Source organism: Calliphora vicina, chromosome 2 (assembly GCF_958450345.1).
Source record: "Calliphora vicina chromosome 2, idCalVici1.1, whole genome shotgun sequence".
NCBI lineage: Eukaryota > Metazoa > Arthropoda > Insecta > Diptera > Calliphoridae > Calliphora > Calliphora vicina.
This window is the reverse complement of record NC_088781.1, coordinates 1212481-1233759: the sequence shown is the minus strand read 5'-3', so window position 1 is coordinate 1233759 and position 21279 is coordinate 1212481. Positions and strand designations below refer to the sequence as shown.

At 29.1% G+C, this 21279-nt stretch overlaps 2 protein-coding genes across 2 annotated transcripts; one reads left to right on the top strand and one right to left on the bottom strand.

The window, feature by feature from the left end:
* Positions 1 to 5786: 5786 nt before the first annotated feature.
* Positions 5787 to 6526, top strand: LOC135952668 (uncharacterized). The gene is made up of 2 exons (XM_065502686.1): positions 5787 to 5798; positions 5853 to 6526. Exons 1-2 carry the CDS (start codon positions 5787 to 5789, stop codon positions 6489 to 6491), a joined length of 651 nt encoding a protein of 216 aa, XP_065358758.1. The 3' UTR covers positions 6492 to 6526.
* A 1560-nt stretch (positions 6527 to 8086) lies between these two features.
* LOC135952666 (coiled-coil domain-containing protein 170) lies at positions 8087 to 21066 on the bottom strand. The gene is made up of 6 exons (XM_065502684.1): positions 20971 to 21066; positions 10507 to 10635; positions 9597 to 10412; positions 9162 to 9536; positions 8573 to 9097; positions 8087 to 8497 (listed from the first exon to the last, which is right to left on the bottom strand). The coding sequence occupies exons 1-6, from the start codon at positions 21064 to 21066 to the stop codon at positions 8087 to 8089; spliced, it is 2352 nt and encodes a 783-aa protein (XP_065358756.1).
* Between the last annotated feature and the right edge of the window lie 213 nt (positions 21067 to 21279).

The window sequence follows — 21279 nt, the reverse complement described above, 5'->3', positions numbered from 1 at the left end:
ACAACACACTTTAAGGCACTCAGTTGATGTTTATTCGAAGAGCGTCTCTGATAAACTCACTAACGACTGCAACCTCTGCCACTAGATTGCATTTTAACTGTCAAAGTTCGAATATTCTAGATCATACGCCATCGGCGAATTCAAACAGCGTTGCCAACTTAGAGCAATGGTCAACTGAAAGCTTTTATTTAATAATGCCCACAGATATGTTACAGTTTGCTATTACAGCACTGTTATTTGAAAGCATTATGCTACTTTTAAATCAGCCCTTAAAATCGTTATATTTGAATTCAAGTACAATTTCGTAACAATATAATAAGCATTTTAAATTTAAAATTACATATATTGTGCAAAAATGTAAGTTTTACACTCAAAGTGTGTAACTAATCTTACTTTAAACCTTTAATATAGAAATTGTCAACATTATATTTCTAAAAAACAAAAAAAAAATGTATTAAAAAAAATATTAAATTCAAATATTTTTTTTAATAAACAACATGTATTTTTACATAATTATAGTAGGAGAAAAATTTCCCATTAAAGTGAAAATTAACTGGTTCATGAATTTTATGTATTAAATACTAGTCCATATTACCCTAAAATTTTTTAATGCTGGTTTTTGGTTTCACATAAATTTTTTCTCCTTTGGCGTAAAAAATTTTCAAATACAAAAACAATTAGAGAATACATTTGCTAATTCATTTCTTCACAACTTTTTTATTATCCATATATCGATGGCTTAATATAAAAGAGGCGTAACTCGATTTTTTGTTACTTTACAGGAGAAGGAAAAAACTTAATAAAATCCGTAAAATTTTAGATACAAAAAAAGTTTTAATGCAATTTTTTATAAAAAGAGGCAACACATTTTATTTCTCTTTTAAAATTAAATTTTTTTTATTTTAATAAAGTTATCTAAAATAACTTTATTTTAGATAACCTTATTTTTTTAAACCTGAAATTTTGAGTTGAAAATATAATTTAAAAAAATAATCTTATATATAAAAACTGCGAAAACGGGTCGACCGATTTCAACCAAAATCTCAGGGTACGTTGGATTTTTATCAAATTTTCAGTGAATCTTATTTGATTTTCGGTCTGTGCGCACAGGGGCGTGGTAAAATCAAATTTTTCCACTATACCGCTAATGATTTCAAGGTAAAAAAAGTTAAAAAAAAATCCAAAAAAAAAAATTGTCAAAAAATTATTTTTATTTTTTCATTCGAGAAATAAATGCTTTTTTCATTCCCAACGATCAAACAATGCTAATTTTAATTTCGTTGCTTAACATCATTCTAAAAATTTTAATTCACAGTGGTGTACTCTGAAGCAACATGAAGTAACATGTCCGGTACATACCAAATTTTCATATCGTTCGATAAAACAAGTAGGCCGCTGTTAACATTGTACTATAAAAGTGCTTTTATATTATCAACCGATGATAAACAAAATTACAGAAAGTACAACTAATATAGTAAACAACGTCGACAAATCAGATTTCGTTCCCGCCGAACTTCTGCCAAATGCAAATGAATATTCAATCCGTTGTCGACAAGGTATTCACAACCAACTACAAAAATTCGGATTGGCTGTGGGAACGTGCAATTTTGGTACCAAAAAATGATGATGTCAACAAGCTCAATGAGCGAATTAATTGAAACTGACTGGCGACACAATGAAATAGTTCACAATGAAAAGAACAAGCCTCAATTATGCTACTGAAACATTGAAGGTTGGATCACAGATAATGTTTCTCCGCAACATAAACGCGCCAAAATTATGCAATGGAACACGATCAAAAAATGTTCACCAAATTTAATTGAGGCAACAATCATCGGTGGCAGATTAAAATGCGAAGACATAATGATTTCAAGCATACCAAAGACTTCCAACGACAAAGCATAAGGCCAATCGTTGACTATTGCTGGCTTACATTTGGTAAATTCATGTTTTGTATGTGGTTTGCTCCCAAGTAAATAAAAAAAAACCTATATCCCCTGTCCTTAAGATGAATTCATAAATATAATGTCCCATTTGCCTTAAATACATCCGTTTCTTTTTTTTAAGGGCATATCATGCCACTGTACATATATATATCCGCTACAACTTTGTCAAATGATCTGTCTGATGATGTCTGTATATTCAAATCGAGATGTAATATAAAACAGAATTATTGTACGGGCCAGCAACGCGGACCGGGTTCAGCTAGTATTATTATAATAATGAAATTAAGAGGATTAAATCAGAAGTGAACTGTGAAAAATTATTTCTTATTAAACCAGTTATCAAAAAAGATGGCAATATGCAGGTAAAAACTTTTCAAATCCTGTATTTGGTTTTTTTGGGATTGCTATTTACTGCATATAAAGTGAATCAGGGGGATATCTTTAATCACCGACTTTGATCTATGTGGGAGAGATTCGTGACTGTCAGTTAAGTCTGTTTTGAAATATATTGATCCTGATGAGTCATACGCCAAGGCTCGTAGAATATTTACAGTAAGATCACCAATACATCTGCTTAAATTTTGAAATTGAGGTTTGAGTACATACATTTCATGAACTTTTATAGTAAGCAATATTTTTACCAGGACGAATCAATGAGTATCGTTTAGGAATGTTTTCAAAATTTAGAAAATAGTCGTTGTGCTTGTATTGCACAAATTGTGAGCTTGTATTGCACAAATTGCGATGGGAAATTTATTTGCTTATTTTGAATTTTTCTTTCTATAAGGGAATGGCTTGAGTCACATTCCAGTTGAGTATGTCCACTTATTAAAAATTTTTGTTCAATCGTTATTTGAGTTTCCATACTAAAAACCAACAAATTAGAGAATATTAAATTGCGGTTTTGGTAGATTTTGGATCTTCCATAAGTGTTTAATAACACAGTTCGCAAAAACGGAAGATCCTAGACATCCATTTGTTTCATCCCAAATATAATTGTCCAATTCGTGTGTTAAAATATTGTATATTGTGAAATTATGTAGTTTTATAAAATGCAGCACTCGTCTTTAGTTGAGGAATTATTTTTTTCCTAGGTTAAAATATGGAATAGTTTGATCCCTTTAATAATTGCGCAAAAAATGAATAGGACAATTTTATGTTTCCATTTTTTTCATGAATCACACTCAGCGACATAAAGCTGTTAAATTTCCTGATAGGTGCAAAAATCCGATTCAGAATCGAATTTGATACTTATAAAAAATGATAACCAATCAAACAAAACAAAATAAATGAGTTAAGGCTTTTTCTTTCAAAAATTCTTTGACTTGACTTAGGGCTTCTTTTGAAATCGTTATAAATCTGTTATTTGAAATAATATCCTCCTGAAATTTTGAGGCAATGTGCAACTGACATTTGTTTACCGGAATAAACAAATTTAGTTACGCCTTTTTTATATTAAGCCATCGATATGTATGTATGTATATTGTGGCCAAAATTTAGAAAATACAAAACGGTACTCCACATTACCCGAAGTTACTCTATGTATGTTTATTGTATGCAAAGTTAAGTGAATTGTATTCAAAATGTAAAGCTTCCTTAATGATGTTTTTAATAGTTAAGATTCGTAAATAAAAAGATATTCAAAATGGTAATAAAACGATGCCAAAAACTTACTATCCGATAATGATCGATGAACTGAGCCGAATCTTAAAAAAAATTTAGGTGAACAAAAATATCGATTATTGACACATTCTCGGTCAGAATTTCTAAGGCGTTATATAAGTTATACATGGATATTAAAGGTACATATTTATAGACTGCAATACTTATTATTAACACTTTTCAAATTTAAAATATTATTGAAATCATTCGGTATTTCAAGAAATCCTTTCGAAAACACATTTATTGTTTACACGATAGTATTACAAATATTATATTTCTTTGTTGATTGATATTTTTCTGCAAACTTTATTTTTTTATATTTTCTTGAAAATCAATATTTATATTTTCAGAAAATCATTCGTATTTTTTGAAATTGTATTATGATACTTGAGTTTTTGACAAATATTAATACTCAGTATTGCCGTCTATAAATACCTTAAATTAAATGCATTTCATTTAATTTTTATATTGATTTACATGACTTGGGCCGATTTTCAATAACAACTGAAGCGGGACTACAGCCGATGCACAGTAGATAATATAAGGTGAATGCATATCATAATTATTTTTTGCAAATGTTTGAAATTATCCATAAAACAAGTTCTATCGTAAAGCTAAGATATCAAGCAATAATTATTTGCAGAAATAATAGTTATTATGTCGAAAATGGCGACAGAAGACACTACGTTCGACTTTGAAGATTTCACTTGCAGAAATCGGTTTATATTTGCAAAAGTTATTAAACTTTTTCGAAAAAAGTTCGAAAAAATGTACCTTGAAAATTAAAAACTGTACAAATATTTTTTTATAGTTTTTTGTTTTTTTATTCGGGGGAGAAAATACTAAAAGAGGTGTTAATGAAAAGTTGAATAACTGAATAACAATTTTCATCCGATTTGAAAAATTAAAACCGTGTTTTGTTAAGAATTAAATTTTCTTTACACATAGATATATATTTGTATAAGCTTTCATATCAAAATAAGCAAAAACTGACTGAGTTGACGAACATTACTGAAAACGGTTTTCTAGAATAACTTCTGAATTTGAGTGTGTTTCTGAAATTTTTTGACATAATTTCTAATATACTCAGCGAGACCTAAAAATCTAATGGGAAATACATAAAAACACCTCTTTTACTTATCTTAACATCTCAATTTTATTCAAAAATTTTATAATGATTCGCTTTTTATGTTCGAAAATACGAATTAAAGCCTATTCAAGAGAGAAAAAATATTACAGAAATACTTATCCATTCAAAAGTTACAGATTTTTGATCCGAAAATGACCAACATTTTCCACTGTGTTATTTATTGGTATTTGTAAGTTATTTGGGTTCCCCGGAAAGTTGATCTCAACGGACAGACATGTCCGTCTGTCTGTCTACATTTTTGTTGCAGCACCATAATCTAAAATAAAAGTATACTAAAGTGTATAAATTTGAGAAGCTATTTGCAGTTGCAGCATAAAGTCCAATTTGGAGAAACTCTTATTAAACATCGCTATTAAAATGTTGCAATGGAATTATGTACATATATCGTTTTTATAAGTTTTTATTAAAAAATGTTATCCAAATTTAAATATGTCATATTTGCCATATTCATAAAAAAATTTAAATTTAAACAGTGATTTAAAGCAAAATTTACATACAAATTTTGATTTTAAAACGTTGTTTATGAATAAGGCCTTACTTGTTTCCATTTATTGTTCGTGAAAAATTCATTACAAAAAAAACTACCTGTCTGTGATAAATGTTGACAAAATGTAATAAACTTGACATATATGTATGTATGTATATGTATTAAGTTTGTGGCAACTTCTTCAATCCACAGTTTGTGCAACACTGTTGAAATTGTTTTGCTAAAAGTTGTCTTAACCAATTTCAGCTCAAAGAACAGCAAATTGTAAATGACAGACGGGACAGGATGGTCATAAATGCCTTTTAAAAGTAAAACATGAATTTAGTCTTAAATTTATACTAGAAGAACTTAGAACACACTTGCAAGCCAGACTAAACAACAGACCGGATAAATACAAAAATAGTCAGAAGAGTACAAACACATCAGTAGCCAACATCGAGGCAAGTAGAAGTAAAAGAAAAGCAACCAACAATAATAAAATACATAGTTACCCAGAACTTATAAGAAAGTGAAGATGAAGATGAAATTTATATGTTTCATTATGATATTCCAAGTAAGTAAGTGATACATAGAAATTCACTCCATATATTACAATATGGATTTATAGGTTTCCGTAACAGTGGCTGCAGCAACACCATCATCGTCAACAACAGCAATAACATCCAAGTACGATAAACACTTTAAGGAATTTATTGAACAAATTGAAAATTTAGTTTTAAACACCACACAACAGGCTCTCCAAGTTACCACACATGTCTATCGAAATCTAAGCAAATCCATGTCACCTCTGCTGCAACAAACCATCGAACCTATTACAACCGAATATTTACGCATGGTGGAGCAAACCTTGACATGCCATAGCAACTACTCCGAACAGAGGAAACTTTTACGTTACTTCCGCTACAACAATCTACAAATTGAACGTTTGCGCCTGCAATTACAGCCACAACATCCTAAATTCGAGTTTCATTTGATATCGAATGATTTCTATTATGCCGGCAAAAATTTAACCGAATTTGATAATTTATATTTGCAGTTTATGCAGGAGTTTCAACGCTTATCGCAAACGTTGTGGGACACAATGTCAGAGGAAGTGGTGGAGCAACAACAAGATTTATTAGAGATTTTAGATGAAATTGCCAAGGAAAATGAGTTAAGCGAAAAGGACAAATTGTATGATGAATTTATTGAAATGTTTTTATTTAAAACTGAAATGGACTCAATCAAAAATCGTCAGTTGGAGTGAGAGTTTAATTTAAGTTTCATTTTATATTTAACTCCATATTTGTAATCAATTCTTAAATTTATCAAAAGTTTATTAAACAAAATATGCATAAAAACAGTTTTTATAACCCCTTGATAAAATTTAATAATTGATTATGAATAAGTCACAGAAAAAAATGGTAACAGTTATTAAGCAATTGAAAAAATTTGTTTGAAATATGATTTTAATTTTCAATAATTTTTTAATACTCATATCAGCAATTTCTTTTTGATATTTATTAACAATTTCAGTTGTTAAAATTCAATAGGAATATTATATTGAAAGTAACAAAAATAAATGAGTCAAGAAAATAAAAATTTAAGAAAAATATAAACATTTTGTTGTTTCATAAAAAATATGTATGTTTTCTTTTGCGGATTATAAAGAAATTGGTGTATTCCAGATGGTAAGTTGAATATGTAAATGTAATACTGCAATAAGAAAAAAATGGAAATCGATTTTATATACAAAACTTTTTTTTATTTAAGAACAATACTAGCGGAACAATCTGTATAAACGTTCGTGGAAGGTGATACTGACCTGTACTTTGTACCAGTTCTAAGATGACATAATGGACATAACAAGCTTTAACTTTATATTTTAAATTTATATATGTATGTATGTCATTATTATAATAAATTGTAAATTTGTTTATAATAATAAAAACAACAATTAAAACTGAAATGTTTGGCTTACAATAATTTAGATCTCTAAAACACTATTGCAAAAATATTAACTTTTCTATAAAGTATTGACATTTTAAGTTTTTTATACATCGAATTCATATTTTAGTTCTGATTATTTTCGATGTTTAGCATCCTATTGAAGAAGTACTATTGACTATAAATATCGGCAAATCGCACTTTGGCATTTTTACAATCAAAAATCGACAAAATGCCGGCGAATCTGGCAACAGTGGTTGTTAGTACTATATGCATATTTTCTAAGCACAAACATGTACATATGTAAATATTTTCAAAGTCATTGGATTACAATGGAAACATGAATAATTTAATATTGATTAGAAGAAAATTTGAATTTTCTATTCCATCCGAGAAGCGACAAAACATCGAATGAATTGATTTTACAAAAGCTTACCATTTCAATGTTCAATTTAATCTCGAAAAGCTTTTAATATGTATGTATGTTTACATAAAATATGCCGAATAACTACTACTGAGAAGAAGTAAACTTAAAAAAAAGTTGTTAACAAATTAACATTGGAAGGCCACGTTAATTTGTTAAGACTTGTAAAGGATTTAGAGATTTTAATTTCAATAAACGAAAAATTTAAATACAACAGCATTGCACAGTAAACTAAATAAAGAGTGTAATCAGTATGTTTCCATTAGCTGTACTTTAATGGTACTGTTATTAGTTGACACAATGTTAATAATTTTCTGTTAATACAAATAATCGTTGACTCTACTCACCGCAAGATGGCTCTATACTCCAACACTGTAACTTAACAGTATTATGTTGAGGTTAACTTACATTTATGTATGGATTTGTTTTATTATACTGAAGGAGGTGGTGGTGTTTGTGCTTTGATTATCATAAATACATGTTTGGTGCAGTTAATGGTAACGATGAGGATGATCATGACCGTGGCCACTATGAATATGATTATGTCTTATATTATGGTTGTGACTACGATTATGGTCATGATTATTAGCAGGCAAAGGAATTGGCTCTGGTGTTATGGAATATCTAGGTGGGCGACAGTGATTAGAAGATGATATGGGGTCATCAAAACGAGGACAAGGATGATCCCCCACCGGGGAAGCGGTTTCATAGCGTTTTGATAGCATGGTAAATTCCTGATGTGCTGAACAAAGAGCCTGTAAACGTTGCAATAAATCCGTTTCAGGTAAATCACGCAAATGCAAAGTTCTGGCCACTGAAGTGCGGAAATTTTGTAAATGCGATAAGCGGTGATTGGCGTCAGAGAGTTGATTTTGCAAATGTGTTAAATCATCACGCAGAGACTAAAATAAATACATATGTATGTATATTTATTCATTAACAAAATAAAAAAAAATTCAACATTATTTTAATCTTACATTTATCAAAGTTTCATCACGACATCTTCTATTTTGATTGGATTCGCTAGAAGATTTATGTCTTTCTTTCAAAGCACTTAGCTGTGACAAAAGTCTAGTTTTTTCTTCCTCCAAATCACATATCTGAGTGGTGAGGTCATCTATTTTACGAGCTCTTTCCAATGCCGTTATTTTATATTCCACTGCTTCCGCCAATTGTGCTTTTACTTCGATAATTTGAGAGCGAGCGTCAGCCAATTGGGCCGTTAGTTTATCAATAACTTTATTTGCTTTTTTAGCTCGACACATTGCCTCATCACGTTCTCCCTGTAGCAAACATTTACCTCGTGCTCCGTCTTCTATAATGGCCAGTTTTCTTTTAAGTAATTCCAAGTGTAAATCTCTACGCTGCACCTGTTCTTTTAACACGCGCACTTTTCTTTGAAGATTGTACATATTGCTGGTGTTCTCTTTTAGCGGTATATCGTGGCAAGATCTTTCTCTTCTCAATTTGTTATGAGTATGATGATAATGATCGCAGCAGCTCTGAAATGTGAAACATCAAAATTAATATTTAAAAGCTATAATTTCGTCACTCTTTCTCGCCTACCTTATCAGGACTACGGTGCTGATGTTGATGGTGGTGATGATGACCCACGCCATCATGATGATGATTTTCTATGGCTGTACCCAAACGTTCTGCCTTTTCCAAAAGGCTCTCGGCCATAATATTTGTATCATTACCCAAAGCAGGCGGTGAAGAACATTCGCTACACTGTAAAGCCCTAGCTAAACGTTGTAAATATTCCGACAGACCCATATGATCCTTACGTAGAGAGTGTATCTCAATGTGACATTTTTCTAAACGTTCTTCTAGCTCACATTTTTGAGCTTCTTCATTTCTCAAACGACATTGTGTAGTTTCTTGGGTCTCTTTAAGTTTGACATGTTCACATGAGATTTTATCACGTAAAGTGTGAATTTGCTAAACCAATAGAATAGCTTTAAAATAAATGCTAATAATAATTCCTTAGATAATAATTACCTCATGCATGTTCTTGTTTTCACTCAACAGTTCACGCAATTTATCTTTTATCAACGTCTCGCAGGGTTCGGAGAGATCTAAATGATTTGCCAGGCATCTAAGAAATTGTAAACGATCATTTTGTACACGATCTAAATTGGCCTGTAGACGATGACATCTAGATTCGAAACCTCTTAACTCGTCCTTCAATTTTTCTGAGTTTATTTCTGATTCACTTAAACGATCTCTTTGCATTTGTAAATCTCTCTCATACTGTCTGCATCTGGCTTCCAGTTCATGTTCATGATTGCTGCTACTTTCCAACTGTGCCGATAATCGTTGTTTCTCTATATGTGCTAGTGATTTTAAATTTAGTAATTCATTTTCACAGCTACTCAAAGTGTCGCACGTAGAATTTACTTTGGCTTTGTTACGTTGCAATTCCGTCATTAACTCCTCAGCTCTGGTGAGTACACAGTCTGTGGTTAAATGGGCATTTTCACAAGCCTCCATGCCAAAACAAATACTTAAGCGCTTGATGAAATCATTGAGCTGATTACGAGTCTGGTCCTTTTGGGTTTCTTCATTCGACAAATGATTTTCAAGATGTTGTATTTTAGCCAACAACTCCTTACTCCTCTCATCCGCCGATCGTTTTTCTCTTTGTATTGTTTGGATGGTTGTATCACAACGTGATTGTACTGACTGCTCACGGTTTTCAGCAGCCTGCATACGACTTTGCAGAGATGATATAAGAGCAGATTGTCGAGCTGCTTGGGCCCTAAGATTTTCACACTCATTGTCTTTGGCGCAGAGGTTTGTTTTGGCATCGGCTAGCTACATATGAATGTGCATATGTATTTAAGTTAATAAGGTTAGCTTAAAATGCATATTTGAAAATTACATACATATTTGTAATAAAAGTATTTACCTCACTTGTCAGTCTTTCTTTTTTGTAGGACAATGCTGCTAATTCACTGCGCAATGTGGTAACCAGGTCAATGTTATGATGATGTTCTGTCAGTGTTAAGGCGGAGTTGTTGCCACAGTTACTATCCAACTGTTGATATAAAGGTAAACAAATTTACCAGTTGTAGCAGAATTATACATAGGAAATGGGGTTTGAATATACATATAAATTTATGAGCCTATCATCTTTTCATCATTTGATTTGATTTTTAATGTTCAGAAATTTATAGTAAACTAGCTTAACACGGTGCACTCGCTACCCCTATCGTACTAAATATAAAATATATTCATTATATAAATAAATTAATATAATTAATACCGGAATATCTTGTTAGTTTTTAGTTGTGTACCATGCTTTGGCCATTGAATATATATATACATTAGGTTGGCCATTAATTAACGAAAGTTGGATTTTGGCCATTCTCATCCCCAAGTTTGGTGAACATTAGTAAAAAAATCATCCTGAACAAATTTTAGGTAAATCGGTTGGGGTTAAGACGTGCCGCAAGCCCTCTGAAGTTTTGAGATACAATTACAAGGGGGGAAATGCATTTTGTTCAGTTTTTGTAAAAATTTTGCCATTAAAAAATTACTTTTGCAATTTAATTTAAAAGAATAGAAATGTGTACGCAATTGTCGTTCTAATGAGACATAAAAAAACAGAAATTGGTCAAAAAATGTTTAAGTTATTAAAAATTCGCCAGGCCATTAACGTGTCTCAGGCAACTAGAACAAGAAATGTAGGAACAAAATTAACATATTTTGATAAATATTAAAATAAAAGCTAATTTTTACATAAAACATATCCATATTTACTTGTATGTGAGTTTTTGTTTTCGTAGGATACCGTTTACCTATTCGCAGGTATGACCAAAAAAATAAAATTTTTTAACGGCAGTTTCAAAACTCCATTTTCAAATTTTTAAAAATTTTGTTAATCAAATTTCAGAATTTTTTGATCATCTCATTGAGATTTATTGAGAATATAATAGGGAATAAAAATGTGGAAAAATTATGTAAATATCTCTTATAGTTTTTCCGTACCTGCGATTTAAATTTCGAAATGAGCTATATTTCCTTACTGTTAAGAATTTAAAGTAAAACCTATTAAAAATATTATAGTCCAGATAATTCTAAATATACTCAGAGGTTTTACTAAAATTGGAAAACGTTAAACCATAAATCGTGAAGATCAAAAGTCAAATTTTTCAATATTTGGAATTTCTCTTGGAAAGATATCGTAATGTTGTACATTTTTGGGCCGATTTTGATGAAACTAAACAAAAATATAACACAAAGCCTAGTATTTACAAAAACAGCAGAAAAATTAAAATTACCCCTATATAGTACTTGGGGTTAAAATAACCCCAAACTTCTAAAACCATAAAAAAAATATGATTTTAAAAGTTTGGGGTCATTTTAACCCCAAGTGCCATTAAGGGTTAATTTCCATTCTTGTGCTGTTATTATAAACCCTAGAGTTTACGTTATATTTTTCTTAAGCTTCATCAAATTCGGCCCAAAAATAAATAACATTTCTATATCTTTAAATTAGAAATTCCAAATTTTGGAAAATTTTAAAAATTTGACATTTGACCTTCACGATTTAAGATTTAACGTTTTCCAATTTTAGTAAAACTTTCAGAGTATATTTAGAATTATCTGGACTATAATATTTTGAATAGGTTTTACTTAAAATTCATAACCATAATAGAGCTACTAATTCGTCAAATAAATGGTTATTCTAGAAAATTTCAAAACTTAAATTATAAAAAGTTGGAATACTCTAGCTATTTACTTTGTATGTTCTCATCTACCTACAATGGTAACAGATATCGAAAATAACTCGTACATATACCAAAACAACCAAATTGTGATTTATATTTTTGTGATAAGAATAAATCACTGAAAATAACAGTTATAAAATGATTTTTATTTAAATGGTTTGGTATGACCTTTATTAGTTTTTTTGTTTTTTAATGGTTTGATGTGAGATAAACAATTCATTTGTTCTTGTTCTTAATAACTGTTACTTTCTCTTTTATTTACATACAATAACATATTATTAGTAATTTTTAACAAATTATGGAAATAATATGATAAGTATGAAGTAATGAAGTCTGAGTAAAGTCACAAGCAGCCTTTAACGAAAAAATAAATTATAAATCACTCATCCAGATTATTTGCGTTTGTTTCTTTTCTGTTTCTCTCAACCCCAAACCTAAAATGTTCTCGAATAAATCACTCTCTCGGTGATATATCACAAAAAAATATTTTTAAATGGCTGTGAATAAGAATTTACCATTGAAATGAAAGTGAACCCGTTATTTTCGGTCTCTGGTAACAAAATAATTAACGCAAAGTTTTGAGAATATTACTATTATAGTTCTCCAGGGGACACGTTCCTTTCTCCGAGCCCCTTAATTCTTGCCATAACAGGACACTGACATCAACGTAATTTACACAAAGTTTAACCCGCCAATGGTGACGCAAATTTGACTTTGATCAATGCTGACGCCGGACAGTGGGTTGAATGGTACCCAAAGTGGCGATTAATTCATAGAAGCCGTAGTTTTAAAATATTATATTTTTTTATTGATGAGTTATTATAAGCACATAAAAACACAACATTTTAGAAAAAAAAAGGTTTTTAACCCTTTAAGCGCATTATTGTTTTTTGGGAAAAAATACCTTTTTTCACAATTTATGCTGTAACTTTGGAATGGAAAGCTATAAATTATTGAATAAAATTGGAAATTAAAGCATACTTAATGTGCTATTAAAAATTCAAAACATAAATTTATTGTATGTATTTATATTAGTATAAATTTAATTTAAAATCCAATTTTTGTTTTACACAAAATTGTATAAATTTACAAATTTTTTCAAAAAAGTCATAAAAGAGAATATTATAATTTTTTAGTACTGAATAATCATAAATCCATAAAAACACAGCACTTTAGAAAAAAAAAAGTTTAAAAATATTTTTTTTAACCCGTTAAATGCATTATTGTTTTTTGGAAAGTGTTTATTGTTTTTTTGGAAAAAAAGACCTTAGTTCACAATTTATGCTGTAACTTTTGAATGGAAAGCGATAAATTAATGAATTAAATTGGAAATAAAAGCATACTTAATATGCTATTAAAAAATTCAAAACATAAATTTATTATATGTATTTACATTAGCATAAATTTAATTTAAAATCTAATTTTTGTTTTTCACAAAATTTTATAAATGTACAAATTTTTTTTAAAAAAAGCCACAAAAGACAATATTATAAATTTTTGTAATGAACAATCAGAAATACATAAAAACACAACTTTAAAAAAAATGTAAGAAAAAAATGTTTTAACCTATTTTGTATCAGAATATGTTTTTTAGCAAGAGGAGTTATTTCACTATAACTTAAATAAGTAAAAAACCTCAATAAACCCGCACGATTTTTTTTCTGTATATAGAAGCTGAAAGTTCATATTTTAAGAGCATTTAATGGAATTTACCCGATCTCGCCCTGATTTTTTTAAACTCAATTTATATATCGAAAAAACCCCAATAATGGAGAAATTTAAAAAAAATCTTAAAAAATATTTTCAAAACATTTATCTAAAAAATTATTTATTTATGTTCTCAAATACCTGAAGTTGATGGTTCCATTTTAATATTTCTACTTTTAACAGATTTAACAAAAAATATAAGCTCTCGAAATATCACAATTTTCAATTTTAAACACAGCACGTAAAATTTGTAAAAATTATTTAACTTTGACCGCTCACTGCCAATAAAGTAAGTTACTCACAACTGTAATTTTAGCATTTTGGATGTATTATTTAATGCACTTTAACCCAATACCAAACATGACTGAAACAGATAAAGTTCAGCTTTTGAATTAATCGCCAGTTTTGGTACATTTCAACCCTCTGTGAGCCGGTCTTACTCTAATAAATTGATTAAATTTCTTTGTTTTATTGTCAAAAAGTAATTTTTTTTTTAAAAAAGTGAACTATTTGTGAGTAAGACCGGCTCACAGAGGGTTGAAATGTACCTTTTCTTCAATATTAAAATTCAAAATTTTTTTATTTTATAAAGAGTGATTTATTAACAAACAAATAAATATATGTATATTATAGAAAGTGAAAAGTGATTTTAAACAAATACAGTAATTTTGACTTACCTGCACAACCAACCTTGCACGATATTTTGAGCAGGTAAGTTAAAAGTGCAGTTAACATCAGTTAACTTACCTGCTCATTGATGCTGGTAAGTGCATTTAAGTTTACTGCCCAAAAAAGCAGCTAACGGCAAATAATTTACATGAAGTTTTGTGATGTTTCCCTTTAAAAATAACGACAAATTTGGTATTTTAGCTACTTTTAAAATTATTAAGAAGTTTACAACACAATTTTTTATTCAAAATCATATTTTTCTTATTTTGTTTTGATTTAATTTTATATTAAGCAGCTAAATGAAATTTTTTCATGAAAACCAGTTATAGCTTCCAAAAGTATTATGCACTTATCTTAAATGTGCAGGTATGAACAATGCACTTAAATTAACAAATTTGTATGGAGTTTGATAAATAAATATACAAAACACAAGTTTTGTGCACTTATATGCAAAATGCTCTTAAGTATACATAATTCTTGAATTTATTTATTAATTACATCTATTATTTTTCTTCGGAAGCCGGATAAAGATGGTAAGTTTAATTAAGTGTTCTTTTTGTGATGAGGCATTTGACAACGCAGAAATATATTTTGTGCATTTAAAAAAACATAAACCTTTTGGAATCAATTTTGTTTGTAATTTTGGGGAATGCTACCAAAGTTTTTCATCTAAAGACAGTTTTAGGAGACACGTTTTGAATCATTTTAAAAAAATTAAATTGTCTAGAAATTTAAATAATACGTTAGAAGAAGAAACATGTAATCATTACATTGATTCTGAGAATTTAAACGTGAATAGTTCTTTTTGCAATGAGCCATCTTCGATCCCACCTTTTTGTTATGCAAAATGTTTTGAAACTGTTGTGGAATTCACCACCAAATTTGTAATACAATTACATTCCAATAATAATTACAATAATTAAAGTTCTTACCCATATGGAAGCAACTGAAAAAAACGATAGAAAAATTAATTTCATACAGTCAGACTTCTGGAAACAAAAAAAATCTCTATATCCTAATAAGATTCTGATTCCATATTATTTATACAATGACGATTTTGTCATTAATAATGCATTGGGTTCAAAAGCAAAAAATCAGGCAGTATGTAATTTCTATTATAGTTTTCTTGCATGCCACAGAACTCCTCCAAATTGAATAGTGTTTTTCTTGCATGTTCCATACTTTCAGTTGACATTAAAAAACATGGAAATAAATGTTATGATGCTCTAATTGAGTCAATGAAGGATCTTGAATTCACTGGTATTGAACAACAAGATATTTAATTTAAAACGACTATCAAAAGGCATTTTCAAGTCCGAAGAAGAATTTGACACTGACTTACGAGAGGAAATAGGTAAGATTAATTTTTCCAAAAACTTGATGTGTGTAAAATACTGTTATACTATGTTTATTTTTAAGTTCCAGAAAAAGATTCCAGTTTTGCAATCCAAATTCTTCGAAGTGGAAGCTATAGTAATGATGAAATGGATTTATATTGGAGAAAATGTTAGAAATATAGATTTCAGCAAATCAGGGAATCAAAGTCTACATCCGAGATCTTAAAATTGTGGCCTGAATATATCAAACCTTCCGGATACACATTAGTAAGCTAACTCTTTTTATAAATATTTACACGATAAATTAGATTATTTTTAACTGAATTAAATATTTACAGATTGACATAGATTTTGGTCTTAAGTATCCACAAGCTAAAGATATGAAAACCAAGTGGGTTTTTACAGAAAATAAATTGTTACATTTGCTTCGGACTAAAGTAACCAACGTTTCGGTTTCAACGATGCTGAACAACTTAAAATCGTGCGATGATGGTAAGTTATTATTTTATTACTTATTCACTCATTCAACTTTTAATTACATTTTTTATTTATTTCAGAACCAAAGATTTTTTCAATTTTATATTTACTGAAAGCCGGGGCTAAAATCAGAAAAAAATTTACCGTAATGGATTCCCAAGATTCGTTTACCATAGTTGCAGAAACCAAAGAAGAAATGGATATGACATAAAATATACAATGGTACAAATAATCACTGCAGTATATATTCCATTTAAAACTTTCTTTGTTTTAAAATTTAAGTTTTCTATAAAATCCGATTTATTTTATAATTTTATGCAACAAATTTTTTTATGAAATTAATTCAGAAAAGAAATATTCAAAAGTCTTCACTGTAATTAATGAAATTTTAAATTTAAAAGAATAATGTAAAACTATTTAAAATTATTAAAAACTTAAAAATTATTTCTCAAATAATATGTTATTTTAAGTACAATTAAAATATATTTAAAAATGAAATCTTTATGTTCCTAAAATTGTTTTTATCAACTAATAAGTCAAAAATTCAACAAAAATGTTTATTAGTTTCACAAAAAATTTTGTTGGAGATTAAAAAATTGTTCGATTAATTTTTTAGTTGACTTGATTAATTTTTTATCTACTGCAAAATGACAAAAAAACAAAAAAGTTACATATTTCGTAGTCAATAAGACAAAAATCTTTATAGGCTGAAAATTGAATAATTTTGGATTCAGATCTGCGTATTTTGTAGTCAAATATGATTTTTATTTTTTCTGTGTACCACAGACTGCTATGATCCCACCCACTTTTATTTATTTAAAAATTGTGTGCGGATCGATCCATATCAGACCATAGCCCCCATATAAGTCCCACTTCCGAAAATCACTTTAACGATCATAAATCTCTAAAAAATTTTGATATCCACATATAATTTAACACAAATAATTTGCATATAGAAATAAATCAATAAATTATTGAAGTTTTAATAAAAATATTGTATAATCGGTTATTTAATGTTGTTTTTATAAAATTTAATTCAAATTATATCTTCAAATTGGAGGTATTCTAAACTTTATGAAAATGATAATTGGGGGATTCAAACGGTCTGCTGTTAGGTCGTATTGTCATAATGTCGTGAAATATTTTTTTAGTTTAAACAAATTCTTGTTGTGCTGCAACCAAAAAAGTGTTATTTTATGACAAACCAATAAACATAGTTCTAAAAGTCTTATTAGTTTATAACTTTTTTGTTTGAAACCCAACAAAAATTTATTTAAACTAATAAAATATTTTATGACATTATGACAATACGACCTAATAGGAGACAGTTTGAATCCCCCAGATAATATGTATTACAAATTTATTCTATAACACTTTCCATATAAACGTTGCACAAGAGGGAAATAAATCTGTAACTTCTAAACCCTTAGTCCGATTTGAATGAAATTTGACATGCGCAAAGAAGAAGTGTTGTCGAGTTTAAGTTTTGAAATTTGACAGCATGGGCCCACCTGGGCTGTGGCCAGGGTTTCCCAAAACATGATCCTATTTCTTTGGCAGTGTTCCGATTTCAAAACCATTACATATATAGAATCTTCTTGTCGAGTACTACAAAAAACCTTGTCGTAGCTATCAATTATCTCTTAAGAAAATTTAATTAAATTTCCAAATTTTTACAGACCCTACTCCAGTTTTTTGATAACAGCGGGATCAAATATTTCCCGATTTTCTCCACTTTTCTTTTATTGGACTAACAACAAATGTACATATATGGCAAACAGGGAAAGATTTATTTAAAAATCGTGACTGACACCAAAGTTGTAAGCATTTGAATTTAAATTTTTCAAATTGAAATTAAATTTTATTTATGAATATTTTCTAATGAAATTTCACAGCTATATAGATTTTTCCATGATACAAAAATAGAAGGTAGTAACACTTTTTCTTTTCGGCGCCATATTAACGTTCTGACGTTTACTGGAATTATGAAAAATCGTGCTACCGTACTAAATAATTATAAACTAAAAACGAAAAAACTATTTGTGCCATTGGAAAGGAAAATATCCCTTTCACAGACTCCATGAAAGAAAAAACACAAAAAAACTTTGGATAGCATGAAACCGAAACAAATTTCTTCTTTTTCAACAGTAGTATATATGTATTTGCAATACTGCATAAAGACTCAAAATGAAAATTATACATCCTCTGATTTTAGTTTGGGTCAAAAAAGCTTACAACAAGATTCGGTGAAATCTAGAGTTGTGAAACCGGTTTTCGAATTATTCGAAAAACCGGTTATTTTTCAATTTTCCGGTTTTTTTAAACCGGTTTTTACAAAAGGACGGGTTTCGAGTTATTCGACAAACCGGTTTTTTTGTCTCGAATTATTCGACAAAATCGAATATCTTTTTTATTTATTTTAAGATTCTGCGATTACTTTTAATAATTAGCGATTACTTTAAACAACACTTTTCATCTAAATATGTATGTGTTATGATTTCATGTTGAAAGCCATTAACAAGTTATACATCAAGGACTAGGCGCAGTCGAGCGTCATTGTCATTATTTCTGGCCCATTTTTGTTTTTTACCTTCGAAAATTTTGCGGCTCGTTCTGGCGCGTGTTTGATTTAGCTTCGTATAACGGTTCCTGTTCTACGTAGGTTATACCAACCGCGTGTCTTTTAAATTGGTGGATATCATAAAAAGTCATTGATACTGTACCACTGCCATTGTCACTACTGATTTCAATAACAAGGTTTAATCGTTCCAGCTATCCTATACGTATATATAGGCTTAGAATATATTGAATTTGACTCAGAAAATTTAGAAGCTCAGCTCAGTTTAACAATAAAAGAACTTCGAAATCCACACAAAAAAACTAGTATTGTAACAACTAGCGATTTAAAACCAGATTTTGATTACTTGGACAAATTTTAAAAAGTTAAAATAAAGTAAATCTTTAATAGATACAATGCTGTTACTTTTTAATCAAAAATAAATTGAGGAATCGTGTGTCCTCAAATTATTTAAATTGTATTCTCTTCTTGAAATATTATTTTAAAAAATACAACTAACTATTAGTATGTGTTAATATTATATTAATATACATACATATATCATTTCTTTTGATTTAAAATATTAAACAAATTTAAAGTTGTGTTAAATAAATTTAATTTAAGTTAAATAAATTTTTAAAAGACTGAATGATTTTTTAATTAGTTTTAATAAAAAAATATTTAAGCTTAATTCATACCTCAATTCATAAATTGACCAAAAATGTAAAAACCGGTTATTCGAACCGGTTTCTGATTGAAAAAACCGAAAACCGGTTTTTAAAAATTACGCTTTTTCGTATTATTCGAAAACCGGTTTTTGGAATATGTCGAATATTTGATCACTCTAGTGAAATCTCGTTTTCACTGTTTTTTGCTTGAAAACTTATGTAAAACCTTACTTATGGCGATGGGTATAATAAAATTTTTACGTAATGCATTCTGAAATATTTAAATGGTCGATACTCTATGTTTTTAATTTGACAAAATCTGGATGGTTAACAAAATTTACAAAAGAAACATAAGAAACACATTAATATTAAACATTTCTTAAGCGTTATTTCCCTTTTTTCATATGTGGCAATGATTTTTTTTATTGTTTACAAAAAACTAATTTCAAATAATTCCAATAAACATCCTTGTTTATTTGAATCATGGATATAGATGGAAAATGGGTAAAAACCCAATTGGTAAATACCCGGTAAAATGGGTAAATTGGGTAAAAGCGGGTAAATACCCAGGTGTTTACTAAAAATGTGGGTAAAAACTATCTTGAAGATTATGTGGAGCAGAAAAACATTGGATGGTTCAAGAGAATGATGTTTTTTTATTTAATTTTATAAAGAAAAATAAAAAATTGTACATAGTAGTTGTAAAAAAAAGGCCTGAAGACTTGTGGCTGTTGCTTTCTGTTGATAAGCTCCGAACAAAAACTATCTCGGGCTTAGAAATTAAAAAAATAATAACTCCTTCATTGCGTATATTGATGCAGCCATTTCACTGCAAATGCAAATACCTCGATGATTTCAACTGTGTAATAATGTCAGTTTGCATTTCCATGTAAAGTTTATTCAAGTATTTATTCGAAATTACTTTTCTACTCGGTAATTTGTATAAGGGTTGCAAGTCCTGGAAAAATTGTACCCAGAGTAAGTGATTCACAGATAAACAAAAAAAATAATTTGTCAAAAACCTAAGTCGGTTGTCAAAAACCAATCTCTAGCAACAACAAAATACATGCTAGACAATGTAATCGGAGTGCCTCGTCTCTATGTATAATTCTCTGTGATTCAAGGTCTCATTTGTTATGTTAGTCAAAAAAATATTTGAATCAGATTTTATTGTAAACTCTTCATGGTTTTTTTGCCTTCGTAATATACAATATTTATATTTACCAAATTATGGTGATGATGGTGTGGTGATAATCCTGTTATATGATCATGATGGTGATGATGATGCAAATGATGATTATGGTCGCTGTCCAATGGCATTTTTTAAGCGATAAATCACGCGCACCAACAATTTCTTCAAACAAACAAAAAAATAACCGATTCAGTAAATATTACCAATTAAGCAGTAAAACAAATTGCAAGAAATATACGAAACCCTTTGACGACAATTTACAAAAATGAACTAACTATTTGCTAAGCAAATAATCAAACATAAACCCAAAATGGAGAAAGGAGCAGGAAACTACGATGATA

Coding starts and splice junctions, on each gene's coding strand:
- LOC135952666 (XM_065502684.1), bottom strand. CDS start 21,066: ATGCCATTGGACAGCGACCATAATCATCATTTGCATCATCATCACCAT. Junction 9,098..9,161: donor AGCACCGTAGTCCTGATAAG/GTAGGCGAGAAA, acceptor TTCACATTTCAG/AGCTGCTGCGATCATTATCA. Junction 8,498..8,572: donor GTGATGAAACTTTGATAAAT/GTAAGATTAAAA, acceptor TATTTATTTTAG/TCTCTGCGTGATGATTTAAC.